The sequence below is a fragment of the Pollachius pollachius genome, assembly GCF_949987615.1.
Source record: "Pollachius pollachius genome assembly, chromosome: 7".
In the NCBI taxonomy this organism is placed as follows: Eukaryota; Metazoa; Chordata; class Actinopteri; order Gadiformes; family Gadidae; genus Pollachius; species Pollachius pollachius.
In genome coordinates, this window is record NC_136940.1 from 12,884,266 (window position 1) to 12,907,345 (window position 23,080).

Sequence of the window (23,080 nt, forward strand, 5' to 3'; positions counted from 1 at the left end):
AAATCTATTTTCGATACGTTTTACAATTTAAGATCACCATGTCCAGTATTCAGAATTCAAAACATTGAATTCTGAATACTGAAATACAGATTTTTCTGAAAATCAAAGATGATGGATAAACTATCCCTCGGCCAGTGATGGTCTAATTGGTTTTGTTCAGTATGGCTAGTTACACCATTACCAAATTTGTTTCTGTTGCTCCTGGGACATCGGAAGTGGGAGTGATGAACTGTTAATAGGATAATTAAGATTAACATACACTTGCTAAGTTTCACTTTTCAAGCTTTTGTTTATACTTTTCCGTACATTAACTGTTATTTTTTCGCTTTTCTAATTTAGACTTCATCAAGACCCCATGGACACAGGTCTTCCTAAAATAAACCACGCTTGGTGGGTTTTCAGTTTTCGCCTTCTGCATATGTTTAAATGGTCAGGCCCTGTGGTGTCTTCTTCCTCATGTGGGATCTGATGGCTGTGCTGATTGCTGTGGCTCCCAGCTAGCATTGATTTGCTGTCACGTCTACAGTTCCTATGGGTCATCAATACTTAAGTTTGACTTCAAGATATCCGAAATGTAATCTAAGCTACAATGGACACATTCTGTTCAGGTTAGCTGTTTGTGTGTACTACAGGGAGTGATGTCCATGGAACAGTAGAGAAAGCAATTCAAATAATCGAGTCATTTAAAACTCAGTTGGCTCATTGTCCTACCGTCCAGCCCCTTATTATTGACCCAAGCCATTGTCCTAAATGTTTTACTCATGACAAGAAGAATATATGAGCCTTACATTCCCTTGAAACAAATCAAACATGCTGTTTGATTTACACCAGATTATTATAATTGTACTGTACCATAAATTAGTGCACATTGTGATGAGTTTAACAAAGCAGTCAAATGTTCCTGTGAAATATTCATGATATGAAAGTAGTTCATGATACTGAATGAGGCAATAATAAAGAACATGTGCTCATATGTCTATATTGGGGAACAAATGTCATACCTTGTATCCTCCTGAACTAACAAGTGTGTGTGTGTGTGTGTGTGTGTGTGTGTGTGTGTGTGTACGCTCCTTTAGGTGGAGCTTCCTCCTGCTCCTGTCAGAATGCGTAGCAGTGCTGTCTGCAGAAGAAGACTACCGTACAAAAGGTAACAGCCGAACCCTCCTCATATTAAGAATGTTTTTTTTTATCTGTGTCAGCTGTTGGCAGGAAAGGGCATAAAGAGATCGATCAACATGTCAAGATTTTATTTTTATTTTTTGACCTACCCTTCCTGATCCCATATCCTCCAATTTACCTCTGACTTTTGCCCTTTACTCTTATCAACCTGGGAACCCAGCAGCGATGTGTTTAATGCATTAATCTTGGCCTAAACATCTAGTTAAAGAACTGAGGGATTGGAACACATAAAAAAACAAACATAAAAAACATTCCTTCTGCCGTCAAGAAGCACAGATGAGTAATGATACGCAGTAGTCTATATTGCTGGAAACTGAGAATTACTTCCAGAATTTTGTGGCTGTACGGGGTTTCTTGGTGAGAAAATACTGCTGCAGCACAGCAGCCAAACGCAATGTAAAACATACTTTCTACATCAAGTAAAAGACAAATCAGCTGAAATCAGTCTTATGACCAAAACGAATATCTTTGCATTGTTAAGGCAAAAAATTGAATCCATCCATTTATCAAGAAACACTTCTGTATTTTGGTGAAACATTTTGTACTTCCAGGAGAGGACGATTTAGACTGAACTCATGTCTGTTACAGGAAAGCATTGCAGACAAACACGGTGGTTCCTCCTTCACAAGACCAAAGAAAAAGCAACTTCTACTGAACATGTCTTTTCTTGCTTCTAATAGGTAGTCAGGTTGCAGTAGAGGCCCCTCCCCTCCTGTCTCTGGGCATGGCTCTTAACCACCATAAGTCATGGGAGGGCTGTGGTGTACAGTTGAAATGGACATGTAAATGTGCACTAATCAATCACACAAAGGGTGAAGGAGAAAGTGTATATTCTTTATTCATTTATTTATTTCAAGGATAGCCCCTTGAGACTTACCATCTCATTTTCGAGTGGGTCCTTACAAATAATGACAAACAATACAAACGTTATAAAAAGTCAATGCTAAACATAATACCAAACATATAAGCACAAGGACACACACACTTACGCACCCATGCACACTCCAACAATGCTACCCAAAGCTAATCTCCCCTCCACCCCGCCTCCCACCAGCCAGTATTACACAAACAGAGTAAAATCACCTCTGCAAAAATAGAGGTGGGCCTGTGTACACATAAGCATACATTTACACACCCATATTAATAAATATATATTATAAACATTAAAGCATGTTATAAATATATATAGTATGTTATAAATATATATATACTAGGTTGTGTGCCAGGGTATCCAGGATGTAGAAACCAGATCAGTTGTCATTGTAACTTCTTAACTTAATTTCAATGTTTGACTATGGTTTGATATATCTCTTCAAGTTCAAACCATAGTCAAACAAACGCATTGGGGTTTCTTTCTCTATTTCGTCTTTGCCTTTACTTGCCTTCCCTCTTTGGAGAGGAAATTTGTCAGATTAAAGGCACAGAGAAATATTATACCTCCCTGTGTCTGCCCTATCTTTTATTTGATGTATGATGATGAGTGCTGTTTTTTTTTTTTGGAGTGTCATATCCCTGTGCCACCGAAATCCCCATGGCGAACACCCATTTGCATCATGCTAAAAACAGGTTTCCAGTTCGGCAAAGCCTTTTCCATCATTTGTTTGGTGCAACATTGTCTGTTAGCTTCCTGCCTTAAGTCTAGCCTCATGCAAACACACACATAAACACACGAATGGACACACAATTGATCTTTCTATCCAGGTGGCTTCTATACCGTTTATGATTTGATCAAGGCTGGATCAATCCATCATAAGGGAGGGGAGAAGGAATGTACATTCAAAGGTAGTGCAGCACGTCTTCACGCTCAAGACAGGTTGATTGGAAGCCATGCTGATGTTACCCCAGGCAAAGCATTGGTCTATCAGCCCCCTGATAGACCTCAACTGTGCTAAAAACGACTCCTTTACGCGCTATATAAAAAAAACGAATGAAAAGACGATGAAAGAACTACATCCGCAGAACCACCTTCAATCCCAAATTTGCCAGATAGAAGGGGAGTACTCTAACCAGGGTCAGCCCTTGTGGCCTACAATTGAAACACTGGCAGTCACATAACAATAACATCACATTGTGACTGGTGGAACCGCAATGTAAGTAATCTCTGGCAAGAGTCACAGGTTGTAGACGTCAACAACATCAGTTTATTCTTCAACTGTAGATTTAATAATTAATAGTTAATTAATAATTAATCCTTCTGATCCATCAAATGTTGATGTAGATATCAACCTATGTTTAGGGGAATTTTCCTCAACTTTTTCCTGGACTAGACATTAGCTTTCTCATCATGCAAAAACCTCCATGTTTCTTATAATAGTTTAAGAGCTACAATCTCACAGTGTCAGCACACTTGACATGCCTTCTAAATCAGTTGACTCAAAGAACTCGGAAGCAATTGATTGCGTCTTCTGAATCTTAGGGACTGTACGGTTCCTGTGATCCAGTATTTCGCTGACCAGTTCTTGTCCCCTTCTTCTCATCTGGGTTCCAGCTTTCTCTCTCTGCTGCACTCTGTCTTCCTCTTTACAAAAACACTAATGTCTATGGTGTTCAATTGTGAGGGTATACCAGCTAATCATTGATACCATGCATCTATAGTGCAACAAATGAGGCATTAGTTTCTTCTTAAAATATTTCTCTTGAGATGTCCGTTTCCATGGATATATGTCACTAAGAGTGAGCCTAGCTCACTGCAGGCTTATCTGTCATAAAAGCAGTATATTGAGGCATCAAGCTGTTGGGCTTAAATACATTTTCAAATATAGAAACCAATTAAAAGGTATATCTGAATGCAGCTTTTAAGATTGGGCTATGTTTTCATTTAATTGTAATTTAAATTGTCCATTAGAGGTTGTAGCCCTCATTTCTACTTCAACCACTGTCATTATATTGTTTGAAATAAATACTCTTCTGTCTCTCTCCTCCTCAGGAGTCGATGTCCTCTATCGCCTGGGGCTCATAGCCCCAAGTAGCAGAGATCCTCCCTACGAAGCCACCAACTCACCCTCCTCCTCCTTCTCCATCTATGCCACTTTTCCCTCACCACAGAACCACCTGCCCCCAGGAGTCGGGGTCCTGCTGGACTCAAACTCCCTCTATGAGGCCCCGGCTAGCCTTTTCTCCCCAGAAATCAGTAACGACTTCTCGGTGGTGGTTAGCCTATGCTCCTGGCGAGCAAACAATGCTTTCCTTCTCAGCGTTAAGGATGACCAGGACAGGGTGCGCTTTGGCATCAAGCTGCTGCCTCACAGAATAGTGGTGTACACGGCCCACAAGGCCTCTGTCCATTTCACGTATGACTGGCAGGACGGCCACCAGCACTCGTTTGCCCTGGGCATCCGCAAGCGCTCCGTGTCTTTCCATGCAAACTGCGGGGCAGTGTACCAGTGGGAGCAGACCCTCGGCAGGCCGCAGTTTCTTGGAAGCCCCGGAGGTCTGCTCACACTGGGAAGAATGAACTCCAAGGCAGCACCATTCCAGGGCCGCATCTGCCAGCTGGATATCTACCCATATGCCCAGGCTGCCACACACTACTGTAATTACCTTAGAAAACACTGCCGGCTGGCTGACACTTTCCGATCGTCCCCGTCCTCCGCCAGCGTAAATTCTGAGGCAAACAACCCCCCTTTCAAACCTTCCATTGAATCCTCCTCTCCTGAGGCAAGATCAAGCCATGCCGATCGCACCCCTAATGCCAAAGCAGTCTCTGAACAACCGTCTTTATTCAGTTACCACACTCAGTATTCAGCCCTTAGACCATCAGTCCAACCTCATCTTGGGGAGCTGACTTACCTGCATCTGGGGGATTCCCTCGTCCACACATCTACACCTTCTGTCCACCATCAGACCCGGACACTATTGGCCACCAAAAACATGCTGGAAGGCTTGGACCTCACACTGAGGACTATATCTTCACCTGCTTCCACCAGCATGCCATTTCAAGGCACAAGACAGCCCCAGAGAAATGTAGTGCTCTTTGAGAACAACACCGAGGGGGATGGTAGCCCCAGGAGGCCTCACAATCCAGGTGCCACCACGTCCTCGAACACCGCCACCTCCAGCGGGGTCCAAATCCCAATTGATTGGCTCACTGACGAAAACCTGAAGGTGCAGCATAGAGCCAACAGAACCACCCTATATCGCAACAACCAGCTGGATTCCTCTGAGGAGCATGGTGTGGATGCTAGCTACGACAACGTGGGCGCAGAAGGCTACAACTATGGATATGATGAACCTGACTTCTTCTACGACTATGAAGGATTCCTTGGCCTAAAAGGAGATCGAGGTCCAAAGGTTGGTGCACTTATGAATGGGGATTACTGTGTCAAGTCAAGTCTGTGCATCACCCTGCATGAACAAGAATAATCAAGCAATAGCATTACAATGCAAGGGAATAAAGTAAATGTGTGGCTACATGTTGCTACAAGCATGCTATGAAACATTTCTATTAGGCGTCATTGCACACATTGGCTTCATTTCACACATATACACAATAAGGCAGGGGTTGTGTTGATGAAGATATGATGGAGTGTCCAAGCACTTTTCTTTTTTCAGGAAACAACACGTAGATAAAATAGCATAAAAAAAATAAAAATAACACCAGTACATTTCTTCTGTTCTATTAGTGGGTATGACTAGGTTGAAAAAAACAATTATTTCAGCTCCATGAAACAATTTGGGTTTCTAAAGCTCAAAGAAGCTTACCTGCCACTCTTAGAGTCTGAGATCATCATGAGATTATTGTGGCTGCATGAAAGTCAGATGTAACTCATTTGTGTCTGTCCAATTTGAAGTGTGAATGTAGTGTGTGAATTGGATCCACAGAGTTTACAGGGCAATACCTCAGCATTGAAGTACCCAGAAAACCTTGACTTTGAGGCCACAGCTTAGTTGTTGCAGCATGTCATCTGTTTTTTCTTCCTGAGAACCTGTATTTAATATCATCCACTGTGTTTATGGCTAGAGAAACTGGTCTGACGCATAACCTGGGTATGAGGCCCTTCCTTATGGCTCTGTCACATGACAAGATTAGATAGATGGCATGTCGGCCTGTTGTTTGTATGGGTTGACTATTCATCAGTGAAATGACAGCAGAACAGCCACTTTGTTGTAAGATCCTCAACATGATTTTCAAACGCAGTTTTCCCTCTTCCCTCAGGGTTAATATTTCACATTATGTTTGTAGGGGCAAGATTTCTTCTTAGTGCAGTCGCCAGAGCACTGCATGCTACAATAAAATAATGAGTCAAGTTCTGGACGCTAGACTTCCTCATCGCGCAATTAGGGGTGGAAGAAGTGAGATCAAGTTTGACTCAGCATCTGTTTAGTAGGATGCACCTGAGTTGACCAGCTTCAAAGGAAAGGATGGAAGTGTGGGCTTAAGTCATCTCCCACCAAATGCAACTCCTCTCCCCTGGAAAGGCAATTGCACTCTGGGATTTTCAGCAGGTAGATCACTTTACTGATAATATGCATGTGGGCACAGAGGTCATGAACTGCATCCGTCTGAGTAAAACTAGAAGGGGGAAGAGGGCTCAATACTTCAAACCTCCACCAGAATATTATCAACTATCTCAACCAGGCTCAATTGGAGGAGATTTGACCCCCGCCTCACCTCTTAGCCCTCCAGCAGAATGTGAATGTTATCATTTTGTTTCATGAGCATTTTGGGGACCTGCTGTTGTGGCCCAGGCGGGTTATGCGCTCACTTTTTCCATGTATGTCTGTGTGGGAGTGTTTCGGCGGAACAAGCAGATGTTTCTCTCACAGTAGGTCCCTCTTCTCCTCTGTGTTTGCTCTCCCTGACTGTTCCACAAAAAAATGTTGTTGTTGTTGCATTAGGCTTGGTATTATTATGATTTTATAGGTTGGAGATATTCTTTAGTTTACATGATGATTAGTTGCAGCAGTGATATTTATGTAATGCAATAATGATAAGAGTAAGAGATAATAACGTTTTTTTTTTAGATCAAATTTAGTGTTTTAAAGTTGAATGTAGCATACATTTAGAGTTCTGAAGAAATGAAGTTATTGTCTGTATGGTTTGACGTATAAGATGTTAGTCTTGTGGTAGCAAAGAGCATCTTTCTTATTGGATGATATATACATATACATCAGTGACGGCTGGTGGTTTTTAAAGTGAGGGAGGAAGGAATGCTTGCTGGGTTGCCGTTGGCCTGCTTGCAGTGTTAGTGGCGTATGGTGGCATAAGTATGTGGGACTCAAGTTGTTTCTTGTTGTTTTGGTGAACTACAAAATAGTAGGGAGGGATAATTATGTGAATTGATACAAATCCACCAGTGGGAGCATTGTACTTTGAAAGCTGTACTTTGAAACTACAAGGACAGAAGGAAAGGATGCAAAGCCAATTAGTCAAATCAGGCCTACTCTTGATTTGTAAAACTAAAAAACAAAATCTGGGCCTATTTTTGCCCTCAATGACTGAAGCTATTGGTTGTAATTTGGCTGTTTATTTTCAGCTACAATTGTTTTTAAAAAAATAACACAAAACCAAAAGTGATGCAGTTTAAAATGCATCATGCTCTGAATCATTCACTAACATCCTTTCCACAATATAAAACAGAATGGTCAGAGTAAAAAAACAAAAGAACAACAAGAACATTATTTCACAACTATTTACATGGGCTGTAAGCCTAACATTGTTTGAGGCAAATGTGGATGTTAATGTGTGTTTCAGAATGTTGGTCATGGTGTTAAACCAATTAAGATTGAGGGACTTCATTTATAGATTAAGTCAATCGTCCTTGCGGGCTCCGCAGCCCGGCCGCGGGCTATGGAAAGCCAAGAAGGCCATAAATATGGAAAGCCAAGAAGGCCATAATACGGCCCTAGAATGGCGCGGTAAAAGGGCTAAACCGGCCGGACGCCGGCCGGAATCTGTACGGAATAAATGTTTTGAATTCTGAATACTGGACATGGTGAGCTTAAATTGTAAAACGTATTGAAAATGGATTTTCTTTCATTTGCAAATCTATTTATTTAGATTCACAAATAGGCTATGTTATATTTTTTTGGCAAGCAGTCCTGTGCGAGTGTGCAAATTAGCCATGTGCGCCAAACAGAAGAAAGACGCAATGTATAGAACTGATTGTTGTTGTTGCATGACACTTTTGAAATCCGCCGCATCTGATGAGCAAGCAGAGGAAAAAACTGTTACCATGCATGACCACATGTGTGTGCGCCACGCACAAGTTAATAGAAATTATGATAAATAAAATATCACAGAGCAGGGTTGTGAACGTTTAAAATATCTCATGTCAATTTACAATCTGCAAAATCTGTCAGCGTTGGCCGACTAACTCTTTTTAATTAGGATATTGATCCTGCGTGCCCCCTCTTTGCAACGGAATTTGTTTAAGATATAAAGCTATGTAGTTGAACATACACACACTAAAACAGATATTTTCGTTTTTAAATAAACGAAGTCATGTTTCCCGCAGTGAGCCTCACTGGTTTTGTGCGGGTCTGGAAAGATCGCACTCTGCACAACCCAGTCGGTGAAAAAGTCACGGTCACGCACGACTCCGTAATCAACGCTTTCCAAACATCGGTGGTTACGGCAACTTTCTCCGCTAAGGACAGGATCTCACGGCGGAAGGCTGCTGCTTCGCTGTACATTTTCTCCAGCCGCATATGTATGTGTGTGTGTGTGTGTGTGTGTGTGTGTGTGTGTGTGTGTGTGTGTGTGTGTGTGTGTGTGTGTGTGTGTGTGTGTGTGTGTGTGTGTGTGTGTATGTATGTATGTATGTATGTATGTATGTATGTATGTATGTATGTATGTATGTATGTATGTATGTATGTATGTATGTATGTATGTATGTATGTATGTATGTATGTATTGTGGCGAGCAGCACGGGAAGGACGAGACGGGAGCCCAGGTTGAACAATTATGCAGTTCCGTGCCCCATACACCGCACGACTACGGACTGCCTTTATTAACGACCCGAACGTAACAGAAACACGGGACACCTGACCAACACACACAACACTCTCACTAATGGTCCCGATCACACTACACATCACACAACAATGGAACAACACACAATTAACACACAACATCCCGAACCCATTAGCCCCAACAACAGAACAAATCAACAAAACCCCCTTTGTCAACTGACTACCCCAACTCCCAGAATCCCCCGCGGCTCCGGAACATGGCGCCCACACCCGTGGTCGCCACAGTATGTATGTATGTATGTATGTATGTATGTATGTATGTATGTATGTATGTATGTATGTATGTATGTATGTATGTATGTATGTATGTACGTACGTACAGTGGGGCAAAAAAGTATTTAGTAAGCCACCAATTGTGCAAGTTCTCCCACTTAAAAAGATGAGAGAGGCCTGTAATTTTCATCATAGGTATACCTCAGCTATGAGAGACAAAATGAAAAAAAAAAAATCTAGAAAATCACAGTCTGATTTTTAAAGAATTTATTTGCAAATTATGGTGGAAAATAAGTATTTGGTCAATAACAAAAGGTCATCTCAATACTTTGTTACATGCCCTTTGTTGGCAATGACAGAGGTCAAACGTTTTCTGTAAGTCTTTACAAGGTTTTCACACACTGCTGCTGGTATTTTGGCCCATTCCTCCATGCAGATCTCCTCTAGAGCAGTGATGTTTTTTGGCCTTCGCTGGGCAACACGGACTTTCAACTCCCTCCAAAGATTTTCTATGGGGTTGAGATCTGGAGACTGGCTAGGCCACTCCAGGACCTTGAAATGCTTCTTACGAAGCCGCTCCTTCGTTGCCCGGGCGATGTGTTTGGGGTCATTGTCATGCTGAAAGACCCAGCCACGTTTCATCTTCAGTGCCCTTGCTGATGGAAGGAGGTTTTCACTCAAAATCTCACGATACATGGCCCCATTCATTCTTTCCGTCACACGGATCAGACGTCCTGGTCCCTTGGCAGAAAAACAGCCCCAAAGCATGATCTTTCCACCCCCATGCTTCACTGTAGGTATGGTGTTCTTTGGATGCAACTCAGCATTCTTTCTCCTCCAAACACGACGAGTTGAGTTTTTACCAAAAAGTTATATTTTGGTTTCATCTGACCATATGACATTCTCCCAATCCTGTTCTGGATCATCCAAATGCTCTCTAGCAAACTTCAAACGGGCCCGGACATGCACTGGCTTTAGCAGGGGGACACGTCTGGCACTGCAGGATTTGAGTCCCTGGCGGCGTAGTGTGTTAGTGATGGTAGCCTTTGTTACTTTGGTCCCAGCTCTCTGGAGGTCATTCACTAGTTCCCCCCGTGTGGTTCTGGGATTTTTGTTCACCGTTCTTGTGATCATTTTGACCCCACAGGGTGAGATCTTGCGTGGAGCCCCAGATCGAGGGAGATTATCAGTGGTCTTGTATGTATTCCATTTCCTAATAATTGCTCCCACAGTTGATTTCTTCACACCAAGCTGCTTACCTATTGAAGATTCAGACTTCCCAGCCTGGTGCAGGTCTACAATTGTGATTCTGGTGTCCTTTGACAGCTCTTTGGTCTTGGCCATAGTGGAGTTTGGAGTGTGACTGTTTGAGGTTGTAGACAGGTGTCTTTTATACTGATAAGGAGTTCAAACAGGGGCCATTAATACAGGAAATGAGTGGAGGACAGAGGAGCCTCTTAAAGAAGAAGTTACAGGTCTGTGACAGCCAGAAATCTTGCTGGTTTGTAGGTGACCAAATACTTATTTTCCACCATAATTTGCAAATAAATTCCTAAAAAATCGGACAATGTGATTTTCTGGATTTTTTTTTTCATTTTGTCTCTCATAGCTGAGGTTTACCTATGATGAAAATTACAGACCTCTCTCGTCTTTTTAAGTGGGAGAACTTGCACAATTGGTGGCTGACTAAATACTTTTTTGCCCCACTGTATGTATGTATGTATGTATGTATGTATGTATGTATGTATTTTCTGTCCATTCCCTTTCCTACTGCTTGCTTGTAAAATGTCATATTGGTTATCACTGCCACAAAATTAGACAATATGTTTCCAGTTTAGGCCATCAGGGGGCCGTGTCTGTTAAAACCAGCACTTGGGGAATCTTGATGTACTGTCTATCACAGACGTAAGGCCTGAGATGTTTCCTGAAGGCAGTACTTATTGAGCTGTGTTAAAGGTCAGCTCTTACAATGTTAATCCATCAAATTTCAGAAAACAAAACTTTATTTATTAAGTTTGCCAAACTTAATATTGTAGTTTTTAGTATTGTAGTATTTGAAAGGCAAGTTTTTAACTTGCCTTTCAAATACATAAAGTTATCCCCAACAACCCAGCGTTATTTGCATGCTGCTACATGTATCCGACAGCATAGGTTCATAAAGGTCCTTCTAAGAAACATTGCCTCCAACGCTGCGAGTGGCTTTTCCTATCCATATTGCTACTGTCATGTTTGAACATGACAAAATTTGGCCTGGTGCCCAGCTCAGGGAAAAAATAAAAATGCAGAAGGCAATTCTTTTTTTATTGTGCATGTTTCCGTTTGTACCACCTAGTGTCATACAGTCTCTCTCCTGAGCTTGCTGCAACAGCCTGAACTGTGTAATCTAAGATGTAAACAGTAAACAATAAGTACCCCACATCATCTCCAGACACCATCCGTAACTTCCGACAATCAGTTATAAAACTGAAAATGCAGCATGTCTTATTTCTGAAAGTATTTATGAAGTACACAGAATTACAGCCACTACGAGCCAGTCCTCCAATGCGCTTTCCACAAACATGCCGTTTTTTAGAGGCGGGGGTGTGGCCCTGAGCAGCTTGCGGCCACGGTACCATGCACTTGTGTTTACAGTGGATGTATTGCAACGGCGAGGCGCACACAGAATTTGGCCATAGTCTGTAAATATTCTAAAACACTCAGGGTGCTCCAGCGGGAGTCCCGAGGCTCTATATCTAAATAATATCATATTATACATGGATATCTATATCATATAATATATATTATCATGGCCAAAAGCTGTGTGTGCTTCCAGACGATATAATGAATCTCAAACGACTGCGTTGGGTTCTCCGATGTTTCTGGTTCTTCCACAACACTCTGAAGTAGACTGGACTGCGACATGGAGGAGAAAGGGATTGTTGCCCGTGATTATTGACTGTGATTGTCTCCCGCCGGAGCCCCGCAGCGGGCAGCGCCGATGCGGTGGTGCCCACGGAAGCGGGCAGCGATGAGCGGGCAGCGGGCACAGTGTCCGGGGCTCCAGCGGGAGACACGCAACTTTCCCTTTCTCCACCATGTCATGGTTAATGTACTTCAGGGATTCAAAGCCAAAGTCCCTTTCCCCCAATTCCTTCTCAACCATGCCTGAGAAAACCCCCACTACGAGTCTCGCTGTGGAAATACCAGAGACGTCAGAGAACCTGACGTGTTATGCGTCATAACACGCTTGGCTACCTTGCGTATCTTTCATTAGTTCCACATTACATTATTTAATTTGCACGCCAGTTTTATTTAATTGTGTACCGTGTATTCTCTGTGTTAATCCGTGCACCGAGCCGTGACGTCCGTACCGATTCAGTTCAATACGAATACATGTATCGTTACACCCCTAAAACAAGGTTAATATAATTTGTACATAATTGTATTGTTTCCACGAAACACGAATTCAAGAAGAGCTGTCTATGTGTGTGAATCCACACGCTTTCCTTTTTATTGTCCTACCTTCTGGTTTAACATCTTTATTGTCCAATAGAATAACCAGTTTTTCCCTCATGTTTCAGTCACTGTGTTTTTTTTCCATGATCTTTTTTTTCTTTAATCTGAGAGCTGACCAGAAGGCTTATTATCAGGCTCATGCGGAGTGGAGTGTAACTCAACCCCTACCACTCAGGGCTTTTACTAATAGCACTTTGAGTTTAAAACACGTGGCTCTTTTCTTTGAACTTAGTAGCTCTTACATAAACATAGCAAATGCTCATCATCGTAGAGGCCAGGAAAGTCAACACCATGTTATTGCCCTCTTTAAAATACGCTCTCCCTCTCTATTTCCCTCTTTCCGTCTCTGTCTCTCACTGTTCCTTTGTATATCTTTGGTCTAATCTCCTTTCACTCTTTCTGCTCTCTTTCTCTCTCTCTCTCTCTCTCTCTCTCTCTCTCTCTCTCCCCCCCCCCCCCCCCCCCCAGGGTCCTCCCGGTCCTCCTGGTTTACCTGGTCCTGCAGGAAAGAGAGGTCCCAGAGTAAGTATTCTGTACTTTTACAAGCAGGGGGTTTCAGGGCAATGCTGTGTATTCATAACACAGCCTAGGGTCTTCCCCCCCTAGCCGTCAAGACAAATACCCAACTGCATGTGTCACCCAGCAGCAGGAAGAAGGAGAAAGTCAGTAAACTATTGCAAGGAGCTAAATCCTTACAATATCTTCTTCCTCAATCCCTCTCTGTTCATGCCCATTACCTCTGACATCTCTTACATCTAACTTCACCTAATGTTTTGGGCAATGTAACATCCCTCATGTATTGTCTGTCTAGTGATTGCCAAATAACCCTCATCTTTGATGTTGAAGAAGATAAAACAGGGAATAGTGTTCATCAATTTGGTACTCATCAATTCTTAAAACGACTCTCGGTTTTCATATAACATCCTTCTCCAAATGTGGGAAATGTTGCTATGTTCACAGCAAGGCAGGGAGTAAACATACCTCTGCACCTGTTTTGAGATGTTTTGAGAAAAAGGTGTAATGGTCATAATAATGGATTGTGCTGGCCAAAGCTAAAGGACTTCTCCCTTGTGTCTTGTTTATGTTTCTTCGACAAAAATGAATGTGTACAGCGCCAAAGTTAAGTCAAAGGGCCCTATTTTAACGGTCTGAAACGCAAGTGAGAAGCGCCAAATGCAAGTAGCTTTGTGGGCGGATAAATGACTCATGCGCCCGGCGCAAATCTAAAAAGGGTCTGAAGTAGCCTAATTACCCGTAGGTGTGGTTTGGGCGTAACTTGCAATAAAGCAATGAGAGTGCCATCTCCCATCCCCTTTAAAAGCCATGAGCGCATTTAAATCTGACGAGTTGATATTTTGACAGCGCGTTTGCAGTCTCCGATGAAACAATTGCATGACCACATGAATTTCAAACTTCAAATGGCTCAGTTTATGGCTAAATAATATGGCCTAATTCACACATGGAATAGCGTTTTCTTCCACAACTTCAGAAATACTGAGTCCTCAAAGTCCTCAAATTTCGGCAAAGAAAACTTAACACACATATGATATGCGGTAACTGTGGTTCTATTTAATGATATATGCAATACATTAACATTGTTACTTACCAGTATTGTATGCATTATCGTTATCGACTTGTGTTCCTAATATGCTTGTGTCCCCCCGTTAATATACATTGTCATGGATTGTATAATGCGTAACGTGTTTAGTTTGCGTGTGTTTAAACAGATGGACGCAAACACGTGCGCCCGCATTCATTCATTCTTTTACACATACACACACACGCACGCCCGCATTCATTCATTCTTTTTAACACTCACTTGCGGTAAAACAAGGTTTTCTTACGATCAAATACTCATCAATCCTAAAAGTTATGGGCTTGTACATGATGTCTGTGTCAAGAAAATATGTTTGCTGTACAGTGTTTGCAGATGCATTGATTTAAAAGTACAACTTCTTACCTCTGTATCAGCTGCTCTTTCCCAAATAATTTACCAAGAATGTGTGTCTAGGTAGATGAGAGAAGCAAAGTGTATGCGCAGGGTGCACAAGCAACATTATGCATGCGCCCTTAAAATAGCATCTGAACAACGCGCACCTGACTTTAAACCAGGTATTTCCTGGTTTGTGGCGGAATTGTTTTCTGAAACTGCAAAATAGCACCAGGGAACGTTTGCGCCGGAACACGCCTCCTCCTTTCGCCGAACCGCCCCTTGGGGCACAAGATCATTCCCTAATTTACAGATGCGTGGCGGTGGAGGGAAACGAACGCTTTGCGCCAGTTGCAAACTAGCAACGACACATGCGTCAGTGTAGAAAGTCAATTGCGCTGGATGCAAGATAGGGCCCTAAGTGTGATCAAGAGAGAAAGGTTGATGCTATTAGTCACGTCAATACAAGGGCTTTGAATTATATCAGCCATGTCCATTGAAAATCCATCATGTCTTACTCTAGAATTTGAACGATTCTTACTCCTCAGCTTCAACGGAACCATTATGCTGCATTTCCAATGGAAGGTGCGGGTCGGTTCAGTTCGCAAATGTGCGGCACGGATCACGTTTCCACCGCCAAAAGTGGGCGTGACCCGGTCTGAGCCATATTGAGCCGTACTCATTTCGCAGTACTCCTACGTTGCGTTACTGAGATGCCTGAAAAGGTGCCGGCAAGTTCGAGCTACACACACTATCTGTTGACTGGTCGACAGAATCGCACTTCCGTGCGACAGGGAGATAATAACGAACGAACACATTACCCGAAAGGTATTTCTGGACAACGGCGAAAGCTTCCTTCATTAAAGAAAATGTTGCGCAATAGTTTGCCGTCCTTCTTGGACAGACTACATTGTTGCTCCTTGTTCATTGTGCGCGTACTTCTTTTTCCTTGGATTTATTAGCAGGCTAAACTGTGTCAGGCTGCAATGAGATCACGATGCTTTTGCCATACGGCTTAAACCCGCCCTACGATAGGGACTGTCGGCGGTGGAAACGCGAGCCGTAGCATCACGGACCCTATTTTAACGGTCTGAAAAGCAAGTGAGAAAGGGAAACGCAAAACGGAAGTAGCTTTGTGGCCGGGTCTCTGGCGCTGTTGCTATTATACCGGTAAATGACTCTTGCGTCTACGCAAATCTAAAACGGGTTGGTCTGAAGACCCGTAGGTGTTTTTTGGGCGTAACATGCAATAAACCAATGAGAGTGCCATCTCCCATCCCCTTTAAGAGCCATGAGCCTATTTGAAACTGACGAGTTGATACTTTGACAGCGCGTTTGCAGTTTCCCCTGAGACATGGAATAGCGTGTGTGAACTTCAGAAACACTGAGTCGTCATGTAAATTTCGGCAAAGAGAACTTAACACATATATGATATGTTGCTGTGGCAGCAACTGTTGGTCTATTTAATGATATGCGGCAATACATTAACAAACATTGTTTCTTACCAGTATTGCATCGATTATCGTTAACAACTTGTGTTCATAATATGCATGTGTCCCCCCATTAATATACATTGCCATGGACTGTATTATGCGTTAGCCTACGTGTTAAGTTTGTGTGTGTTTAAACAGACACACTTGCGCCAAGCATCACCCGCATTCATTCATTCTTTTAAACACTCACTCGCGGTAAAACTATGTTTCCGCATGATCAAATACTCATCAATCCTTAAAGTTATGGGCTTGTACATGATGTCTGTGTCAAGAAAATATTTGTTTGCTGTACAGTGTTTGCAGATGCATTGATTTAAAAGTACAACTTATTACTGCTGTATTAGCTGTTCTTTCCCAAATAATTTAACCAACGTTATCATTTACCCTAAAACGAGATTTTGTTTTGGAAGGCTGCGATATACTTTGCTCGAATTTATTATTGTTATTATTATTATTTTAACCCATGGCATAGCCTACTACAGTGTTCATTCATGCTGCCCTTATGGAATTTATTTAATTTTCCGAAATAGCACATGCTATTTCTATGCAGTTTAACACATATAAACAATCTTTGACATCATAATATTTAAATTAGACTAATTGTTTGCATGTTTGTGCTGTGTATAGCCTACGTGTGTGTAAGCTTATGTTACAGTTCCGACCTGCCTACTCACGTCAAAATAGCAACGCCAACTGCACTATCCACTAGGGCAGTCTTTCCCAAAGACCGAAAGACATGTGGGTCGCGACCCAGTCTTTGGGAAAGATTTCATTTGGGTCGCCAAATGTATTTAAATAAATAATATTAAAAAAAAAATAAGATCTTTATTTTATTAACCCTTTGCACATTAACATTTAAAAAACCTTTTTGTTTTTAATAGTACTGAATGTTTGTATTGTTCTGATGATTTTACTTATAGCATCAAATCTAGTTGAAAGGCTAACGTACATTGTGTTTGTTTTACTGATAAAAGGAAATAAAAACAATTAGATAGCCAAAACAAGGTGATTTATTTTGTCTAATTTATAAAGTATTTAATACCTGTATTATGTTTTCAATAACAATCACAACAAAGTTGTGATTTATCTCTCTGGGTGTATTAAGTTTATATATAATGGGATGCGGAATTGGCATTAAAAACGTTAAGGAATGTTCATTTATGCACAAGTTTGTTCTTCTTACGATTTTATACATAAGGCCTTTCGTGAATCGGGTCACGATGGTTTGTAACTGAATAAAAATGGGTCCCCAGAAAAATAGTTTGGGAAACACTGCGCTAGGGCACTTAAACCAGGATTTTATCGGTCAGTGGTGCAATTGCAAAATCAATCTGTAAGTTAGCACCATGTATCATTTACGCCGGAACACGCCTCTGCTTTTCGCCGACACACCGCTCAGGGCGCAAGTGTAGTGGCGCGAGTTTGCAGCGGGGGGGAAATCAGCTTTGCGTCGGTGTAGAAAGTAAATTTGGCTGGGTGCAAGATAGGGCCCCATGTCTGAATTATACTTCAACATTTAAATCCAGTTTAGAAACGCTGCCTTTATCATGAATGTTGTTCTGCAGCCACCGGTGCTGGTGTATCTGATGGCTTAAATTCTCAATGTTGAACGCGTAATCTCACCACTTTCACCAAATGATGGCATCATTCTTTCTACATTGATTGTTTTTAAATATTACTAGAAACGCTTTGTGACGCTTCCTGTGGAGCGCATACAATGATCAGTTAATGTGTTTTTTTTCATTTGAGCACCGGAGTTAGAAAGATAATTTAGCAACTTTTGAAAAGACGGAAGATGATTTTATAATATAAATGTCGATTGAAGATTGAGGTGTATTACTTTTAAACATTTACCTAAAATCAATGAAACAAAGCTTCCGAACAGTAGGGTTCGGACCTTGTTTACTGGTCCTTTTTGAAATGGCACCCAGGAAGCCAAGGCTATAATTAGCATGGTGTGCAATCAAATGTTCTACATCGATTAACATTCTTCTACTGTGCTGTAACCTTACCTCATGGCTCATAGCAGCAGACATTGGCCATATGTAGGCGTTTCATGTTGTGAGTTTAGAGCTGGAAACCAGCTGGGGACGGACCCAGATGAGGGAAGGAGGGAGGTGGAAGAGGTGGGTTTTATCGTTTCTTCTTGTGATTGAAATCAGGGCCAAGATTTGTTCGGTATTAGCGCGTGCCAATGGGCGGGGGTTCGAACCCGGAGAGGATGCATACTTTTTCTTACAGCCTCCCAGGCTCTCAGACATGTGGTATGGTGAGAAAGCAGATCCAGATGCACTGTGTTGCCAACGCAGGGACACAGGCCAATATGTACACTCTGTGGCTCTGGCCTTTTGGATGTGTTGCAATGTGCTGAATTGGTCTGCAAAGGGCCAGGTGGGTAGCAGAGGAACACAGAGTCAGAGACTTCCTCTGACTCGTAATAGGTTTATCATTTGTTGAGGCTAAGTGAGGGTCATCATGTGAGGATTTGTTTACGGAAAGCAAGGCCTCTTTAATGTTGTGTGTGTCTGTGTGTGTGTGCTGTTATGTAATGTACTGTATGTGTATGTGTGTCCTGGTTACATTGAAGTAATTGTTTATTGGTATCAGTGATTGCTCGCTAGCGTTCTATAAACAAAAACAACTTATTCTGCATCATTGTTTGTTGAAAGCCATTATATTGATTAAACTGTCCTATCCAGTAAATGTTGTTAAATGTTGTTAAACCACTACCATTGTGGTTCCATTGATATTTAGTTTCGTTAGCAATAATTCTTGATCTAACACACACACACAAGGTAAAAGGCTTGCTTAGTACATGGTAGCTTCAGAATGTACAAAAAGAGCCTGTGTTTGAGTCATAAACAAGAGGAGATTGCACATTATGTGGGAGGATTAGCTGGGCAGTGTGTGCTGCTGCGGTTAAGTCTGATGGCTATGTAGCTCAGCAGTATGGAAAAATGGTTTACATATACAGTACAATACATATAATACTACATAGATATGAATATCTTCCATTATATATCAGATATGTTGAAAACATCTAATCAATCCATTTTTAAATCAGATATTCATAACAAATGATAATATTTTGTTTGTATTTATTTGTGTGTCATGAAATGTCCGCTTAAAGTGTAATTCCGGCAAGAATTGAAACCAGGGTCTTTTTCGGCATGAAGACACTTATTTTCGTTAATAATTGAGTATAGAGCTTGCCCGCGAATGCCCGGAGCATTGTAACAGCCCAAATGGCTAACATGTTATTGGCTAGAGGCATTGTGAACACTTCTAAATCATCACTTTTTAACCACTAATATTGCTCAAAATACCACCAAACCTCTACAGAAGCCTGACTAGGGTCCCTACATATAAAACGAAGCATCAACAACTTAGTTAGCATACTGGGAGTTTATTAAAAAAGACAGTTTTCCAAGTCTGTGCCTTAACGGTAGGTCCATGTTTCCAGGAAGTCAACACAAGTCTATTACAGACTACCATAAATAATATAATACAGAGCAATATTAGTGGTTAAAAAATGTAGATTTGGAAGCGTTCACACTGCCCCTAGCCAATAACATGGAAGCCATTTGGGCTGTTACTTCGGGCATTCGGGGGCAAGATCTATAATCGATTATCAATATGAAGTGTCTGGAGGGCTTATTTTATGGTTCTTCATGCAGAAAAAGACCCTGGGTTCAATTTTCCCTGGAATTACACTTTAATAGAGTAACTCATCTACAATGGTTTCAGGGTCCAAGCGGCCCCCATGGAATCCCGGGACAGCCTGGTCCACCTGGCCCCAAAGTAAGCCACACTCTTCTATGGAAACCTTGGATTTTTGTTTGCATGCATACGTGTGTCTTCATTAGATCTATCTCATACACAGAGAGATTTGGGGATGGTCTTGTTAAAGAACATAAGAATAAAAAAACATTCTCCTAATCTCTTGACTGCTTACAGCGATGCCCATAATTTTAGAGGACAGACATAATGTGATATGCATAATGTGAAGTGCATAATTGTACGTACATAATATGACGGACATAATGAAACAGGCATTCTTTTTGTGGCTGGACTAGGGGATTTACAGGCGTTAAGAGATGAGAGATCTGAGGATCGGCGTTAAAAAGTACCAGGAGAGGACAGCTGGACTGAGCTCTCTTTCCTCTGAAGCCAGAATACTGGTTCAACTCAAAACATTTTGTCGTTTAACACACCGACGTGGTTCCAGTTTCTCCCTACAATGGGAAAGCGTTAAGAGTGAATGAGTGACAGAAAGAGAGAGCACCAACAGGAGAAAAATAAGAGAAATTAGGTATAAGGAACAGCCAATTCAATTAGCAAAAGGAAACCAGAGATGACAGTCAGTCATTGTCAGCACCCCTGGGCCAGGTCTATGAATCCATAGACGTGCATTTGCTTGTTGAGTATGCTTTTGTCAGTAGTCTCACTCAATGCATTTTATAGAATCCTTGCTATCCTTGCTATAATTCAGCCATCATAAATTTAGATAGATATCGAGATATATGACCAGGGACTGGGGTTACAAATTAGCCAACTGGCTAGAAACCTTCTATGCAACAAATCTACACACATTGTTATGGCATTGTCTGTGATAATAATGCATGTTTTAATGTGCGATGCATTGTCCCTGACATAAAAAAAAAATCTTTAAAAAAGGAAATGATACAAGAGTACATTATTAGCTGATTGAAAAGCAATATCACAAGGTACAATGCAACCTAGTCTATTGATGAAACTTCTTCCAGGCCTTAGTCATAATTACAATCGGCTGTCCTTATACATAGGCTAGATTGTGGCACTGCTCAGTACCCCTGATCTAATGAGTTGTGTGCACTAACGGGGGCCTCCCGGTACCGTCTCCACGCCTGTTAGAAAATACTGTGCACCATGCCTTTGACTGACCTATACGTGCAGAAGGTGCACATGTGGAAACAGGATTGCAGTTACAAAAATGCAAGTTGTGCTGAACATACATTTTCTTCACAGAGATCCTTGGGAGTGTGTATGGGCAAATACATGCATGCACATAAGCACACACAGCACAATAATGCAAGCTGGCGCACACACACACTCATCATATCTTGGATGTCAAGGATGTGCAACAAATACTTTACATGCGTAATTCGGACATACACTGACGTTTCTTGTTGACTTTGACTTACACTTTTCATAAAGGTAAATACATGGTAAACAACTGGTAGATCAATGAGACAGTTTGCACCGCTAAGGATGTCTGTATGTTTGTATGTCAAGGTGTTCTATATAAGTGCCTATTAGAGTTTGTTTTGCAGCTGCTGACAATCATCAACAATACGTGTATCATGATATGCACGCGTCAGGATATGAGTATGTACAAGTCCATTCCATTTATTAGTATCCTTGAATGATGATACGCAATTCTATATCAAATAACAGCCAACAGTATGTTGCTATGTTAGGTTTAAATAGCTTGAATCCACATTATATTATCTCATATCTAACTCATAGTTACGAGATAACTAGTTTGCTTATTTGATCTCACATGATTCTTGCATTTGTGGGTTATATTTTTTTTTTTTGAAAGCACTTTTTGTAAGTCGCTTTGGACAAAAGTGTCAGCTTGATAAAAGTATTCTAATGTAATGCAATGCGATACGGTATGACCTGCCTTTTGGATCAGTTGCATTAGCACGGAGGCTAAACAAATAACAGGAGCTTCCAGCATTGGTAATCCTCCCGGACTGCTACACAGCTTTCTTTAAATAGGTGTAAATTGAATAAAGCAGGGAAATATTTTGCACAGTCAAACAATGTATGCTTACAGCATTGCTAAATATGTGAACGTAGCGGGTACCATTGATGTTTTACTTGGTGTTTACTTCACATATTCAACAAAGTAGTGAAGCTTATTAGAACATCTTTGAGCATACCTTTCCATAAAGCACCGAAACAGCTGCAGAGTTTTTACAGGATAGAAAAAGTTAATGTTTGTGGCCCATTGGTCCCTGGTCCCTGTTCAACGACAAGGTTACCCGCCACTTGGACTTTTTGTACAGGCGCGTTCAGGGTAAACCTGAACATGTGCGTTTGAGTCAGCATTTCTGTTTTGAAAACAGTAAAAACGGTCAACAATGGTTTCCTGTTCTTTTTAGAACTTGTGAGAAGGCTTTCAGGGGCGGGGGATGGGAGGCTCAATGGCTCCAGACTGCATGTGTAAAAAGGCTGGGTGTTGGAGGTATCTGCATCTCTTTATTTACAGCTATTTGTTCTGGAGAACTTCTTATCAGAGTTCAGTTGGCAGATGGAGCCAGCTGGTTCTCCTTATCGGCCCATCGTGATTGATGGCTCTGTGAAAGAAAAAGAACGTCAAGGAGTGGAGCCCCCTTCACCTAAATAAATATATTAAAGGACGTCTGCAGAAGAAACCATCCTTAACGGCATATTGTTGACAGAAAACAAAGCATATTTTTTGGATAAATAACCCCAAAAAGGCAAGCTATTTGGGCTTTAATTATTTCTTTCTTTACCACTGCTGTGACATCCCCCCCCCCCCACACACACACCTCATTAAAGCCTCATGTGATGTGAACTCAACTTCGTCAGCAATGGACCAGATGTTGGCATGCACAACAGCACACATGCAACATCGAGCAGGAAACCCTGGTGTCTGCGGTGTCTACATGACTCCTACAACAACAAACCAAGTCAGGGTCACCACTGTTGTAGTGTGCTTGATCCCCACATTAGCACACAATTTCCTCCAGAATCATTCAAAATAAAAAGGAAAAGAAGAAAA

At 41.6% G+C, this 23,080-nt stretch overlaps 1 protein-coding gene across 2 annotated transcripts in view; it reads left to right on the forward strand.

Moving 5' to 3' along the window:
* col24a1 (collagen type XXIV alpha 1 chain) overlaps window positions 1–23,080 on the forward strand; it is a 187,719-nt gene that overhangs the window by 13,860 nt on the left and 150,779 nt on the right. Inside the window, exons 2-5 of one of the 2 annotated variants that reach the window (XM_079740272.1) lie at window positions 1,077–1,147; window positions 4,106–5,469; window positions 13,330–13,383; window positions 20,032–20,085. In XM_079740272.1, the coding sequence (XP_079596398.1) occupies window positions 1,077–1,147; window positions 4,106–5,469; window positions 13,330–13,383; window positions 20,032–20,085 (1,543 nt within the window). The remainder of the gene's footprint in view (window positions 1–1,076; window positions 1,148–4,105; window positions 5,470–13,329; window positions 13,384–20,031; window positions 20,086–23,080) is intronic. The other variant, XM_079740273.1, reaches the window with a different exon arrangement.